Source organism: Brachyistius frenatus, unplaced genomic scaffold, assembly GCF_029030835.1.
Source record: "Brachyistius frenatus isolate BFR_SWC_R1_liver_20210118 unplaced genomic scaffold, ASM2903083v1 Contig_143, whole genome shotgun sequence".
In the NCBI taxonomy this organism is placed as follows: domain Eukaryota; kingdom Metazoa; phylum Chordata; class Actinopteri; family Embiotocidae; genus Brachyistius; species Brachyistius frenatus.
In genome coordinates this window covers 620,001-624,334 of record NW_027210742.1, presented here as the reverse complement: position 1 = coordinate 624,334, position 4,334 = coordinate 620,001, and the positions used below count along the sequence as shown (strand labels likewise).

Below are 4,334 nucleotides of genomic sequence, written 5' to 3'. Positions count from 1 at the left end.
AAGTAAGGTTTTAAATGAAGGACTTTTACTTGTAGAAAATGATTCAAATTGATGAGGGCTCCTACGGTGTGAACACGCACACGCACACACGCACACACACACACAAACATGATGTCCATATCTGACGAGTTGGTGGCAAGGCTTTACTTCGACTAAACTCAATTTCCCATGATGCTCTGTTGCGCTCCGCAGTGATGTGGGGTGTGGTGGTTGAATGTGTGTGTGTGTGTATCTCTGTATGTGTGTGTGCTTTGCGTACGGGAGGGTGGAGGGGGGGTGGAGAGGGGAAGCTGTGTGCGCGTCTGTCTCTCTCTCCGCGCAGACCCGAGCGCCGTAGATCCACCAACGGAGCATCTGCGCGCGGCGGACGGGAGGAGGGGGGGGGGATGCGGACAGCGGTGCGTGGCGGAGCTGCCGGTCCGTGTACCAACCGGGACGACGCGAGCGTGTGACGATCTGAAATGATTTTGGTGTCTTTACCGGCGTTGTTGGACCCTTTTTTTTTCCCTCACCGAGGCAAATCTGGACGAGTAGCCGGGGACCGCAATGGAGCGTCGATCCGACGCGTGAGAGGTGCCGACCGACCGTCTTTGCTCGTGATCTCACCGACAATCAACCGAAAGGAAATTAGCCATCAGACACAGTGGCATCTCTCGGTCTGCGCTGGAAAACATCTGAGTCTGGGTTATGAGGCACTGCAGCTATTTTCCCCTCTGTGATTCGATCAAGAAGCCGTATTGAATGTGGTTATTAATGATTTGAAAAAAACAACAACAACACAATTCAGCAGATATATAGCAGATTTCGGCCTAAAGGCTCCATAAAGGTTTCAATAATTGTTTTTCCTAATTTAAGTAAATATTTGATTTCTTGTTTACAACAAGAAGAACAAAGCAATCATGTCAAAGAGTAAGAGCAGCGAGTCAGTGAAGGTGGTAGTTCGATGCCGGCCTCTGAACCGGAAAGAGGAGTCCAACGGGCCCGCGGGGGGGATCATACAGATGGACCTGCGGCTCGGACAGGTGATCCTCAGAAACCCTCGAGCGCCACCGAGCGAGCCCCAGAAAACGTTCACGTTCGACGGCGTCTACGACGCGAACTCCAAACAGCGAGACCTGTACGACGAGAGCGTGCGGCCGCTGATCGATTCGGTTCTCGACGGGTTCAACGGCACCATCTTCGCCTACGGGCAGACCGGAACCGGGAAGACGTACACCATGCAGGGAGCGTGGCGGGACCCGGAGAAGCGAGGCGTGATCCCCAACGCTTTCGACCACATCTTCACGCACATCTCCCGCTCGCAGTCGGACAGGCAGTACCTGGTGCGGGCGTCCTACCTGGAGATCTACCGGGAGGAGGTGCGGGACCTCCTCGACCCCAACCACGGCAACGCCAGAGCCCTGGACCTCAGGGAGAGCCCGGAGACCGGCGTGTACGTCCGAGACCTCACGTCGTGCGTCTGCAAGAGCATCAAGGAGATCGAGGAGGTGATGAACGTGGGCAATCAGGCGAGGGCGGTCGGGGCCACGGACATGAACGAGCACTCGTCCCGCTCCCACGCCTTGTTCCTGATCACGGTGGAGTGCAGCCAGCCCGGACCAGATGGGAGGAAACACATCCGAGTGGGGCGCCTTAACCTGGTGGACCTCGCCGGCAGCGAGCGCCAAGCCAAGACCGGCGTCCAGGGCGAGCGCTTGAAAGAAGCCGCCAAGATCAACCTCTCCCTGTCGGCCCTGGGGAACGTGATCTCGGCGCTGGCGGACGGGCGCAGCGGCCACGTGCCGTACCGGGACTCCAAGCTGACCCGGCTGCTGCAGGACTCCCTGGGCGGCAACGCCAAGACCGTCATGGTCGCCACGCTCGGCCCGGCCCCCCAGCACTACGACGAAACCCTCACCACCCTGCGCTACGCCAACCGGGCCAAGAACATCCAGAACCAGCCCCGGGTCAACGAGGACCCCAAGGACGCCCTGCTGCGCGAGTTCCAGACGGAGATCGCTCGCCTCAGGGCCCAGCTCAGCCACAGGAAGTGGAGGAGCAAGCAGAAGAAGGAGCAGGTGGACGGCGAGGACTGGGACGGGGAGGAGGAGACGGAGGGCGACGGGGATGAGGAGGCGGAGGAGGAGGAGAAGAAGGAGGCGGAGAACTACGTGAAGCTGGAGGAGCAGCGGCTGGAGAGGGAGAAGAAGGCCATCCGAGAGGATCGGTTCCTGTTGGCCGAGGAGAAGCAGAGGCTGCTGGGAGAGAAGGAGAGGATGATGGGGGATCTGAGGAAGGAGCAGGAGGCCACCGAGCAACTGACTGCCAAGTACAAGGTGAGTCCCGTCTGTCCTTCTTCATCGAATGAAGATATTCATTCGTTTCGAGAGGGAAAACAAATACACAAAGGACCAAATATAAAAGTGCTTTGAGAGGTTTAGAAGATCAGAGGCCGAAACAGCAAACAAACAAAACAACAATTAAAAGGCGCAACGGTGCAAAAAGTCCTTTTGATTTTCTCCACAGACAATGTTGGATAATTTACATTTGACATTTCTACAGTTTGAAATAACATAAAAACCCCCAAAATGTAACAGCAATGTTAGAACACCTCCTGCTCTTATAAAAACGTTTCATGTATAATCCCGCGCACCTGAAATCTTTGGGAGAATGAGTTGACTACAACTCATAAACTGCATTTTGGCAAGAAATATCCAATTATCTTCAAACTCTGTAACGGATGAAGGTGTGGCCAAAATGAAAAGCAGTTAAATTGAATTTATTTTGGATTTCTGTGTCCGGTTTGGTTTTAATTAAAGGCAAAAATGATACGTTTTTATTTACGAATAAAACTGTGAAGAGTTTAGATTTTTCGACAACTCTTGACGGGCCTCTTCTCCATGGCAACGAGGGCTCATGGGTATTGTAGTACGAAGATTTCTCACAAACGTATAGAAAAAACGCGCGATTTGGGAAAGTCCGCTGTTTCATATGAAGTAGGGCCAAAAGTGAAATTGGAAAAAAAAAAAAAATTAATGTGACAAAAAAAAAAGTCCTCATTTTTTCATAAATGTCCTGATATTTCACACACACACACACACACACACACACACACACACACACACACACACACACACACACACACACACACACACACACACACACACACACACACACACACACACACACACACACACACACACACACACACACACACGTCGTCCTCTCACCGCGGGGACTCAGATTAAGAACATGTGGTCGGTGGGATTATCATATGTGATAATCTGATGATCTGTTAGTGAGTGAAACGATGGACAGTAACCTCAGTGTGTGTGTGTGTGTGTGTGTGTGTGTGTGTGTGTGTGTGTGTGTGTGTGTGTGTGTGTGTGTGTGTGTGTGTGTGTGTGTGTGTGTGTGTCTTTGACCATCGTACAATGTGTGACCGATCATTTTAAATACCTCGATCCGGGATTATTTTGACAGAAAAACTGACCTCAGATCTGTCCTGAATGATCTCTGATGACCACCAGTGTCATCACTGTGGTGCAAAAACTACTCACCAGGAACATATTTGGGTTTTATATGTTTTCAGGTTTAAAAGTTTTGAGATCCATTCTGAGTTTTCCTTTTTTTTCTTCTTTTTTTTATTTTTTATAAACTAATCCAAAGTGCAGGTTTTTCATTTTCAACTCCTTTCCAAAGATGACATTTGAAAATGTCCAACCTGTCCTTGTTGTTCTACGTCATATGGCACAAACAACTATTTTATTTCCGAGCTTCTTCTGTCTTCCACATGTCTCACGATCTAAAAAAAAAATTGCACATGCTCAGTAACCACTTGAATTTACCCGATTGTAACAATAACTATCTCCAAGATCCAATTTTTCAACTCATCCCAGCAGAAACAGAATTATCACGATAATAACAATCTCTATCTCAATCCATTGGCATAAACTTAACACTTCCTGTAACTGTTTCAAAATAAAAGCCTGGCATTTCACTCGACAGAAACCTTTCTTTTCTTAACAAGGCTTTTGTTTTGAAATTAATTGCGACTGAAATAACAAAGCCACAACTTAACCATCACAGGTGACTCGAAATCTCCCTCTGAGCCGCGAAGAATTTACAAACTGAGATTAATGTATAAAATCAATTACACCCCTTTTAAATCTTTAATTTTGGAGTCGTAACTTACTGATTTCGAGTGCCCGTGTTTTCCCACCTACCGCCCTTTCATCCGCAGTCTGGCGAGTCCAGACGGGAACTCTGACCCTTTTGCAGCTTCAAATGTCCGTCCCCCTCTTTTTTGCTGTATTCACACGCAGGCGATCAAAGAGCGAGCTGCGTTAATCACT

At 49.6% G+C, this 4,334-nt stretch overlaps 1 protein-coding gene across 1 annotated transcript in view; it reads left to right on the top strand.

Annotated features, from left to right (window-relative positions):
- Positions 1-338: 338 nt before the first annotated feature.
- The window catches only part of LOC138630859 (kinesin-like protein KIF3C), a 19,883-nt gene continuing 15,887 nt past the window's right edge, over positions 339-4,334 (top strand). The window contains exon 1 of the mRNA XM_069715464.1: positions 339-2,315. Within this exon, the coding sequence (XP_069571565.1) occupies positions 900-2,315 (1,416 nt within the window). The 5' untranslated portion in view covers positions 339-899. The remainder of the gene's footprint in view (positions 2,316-4,334) is intronic.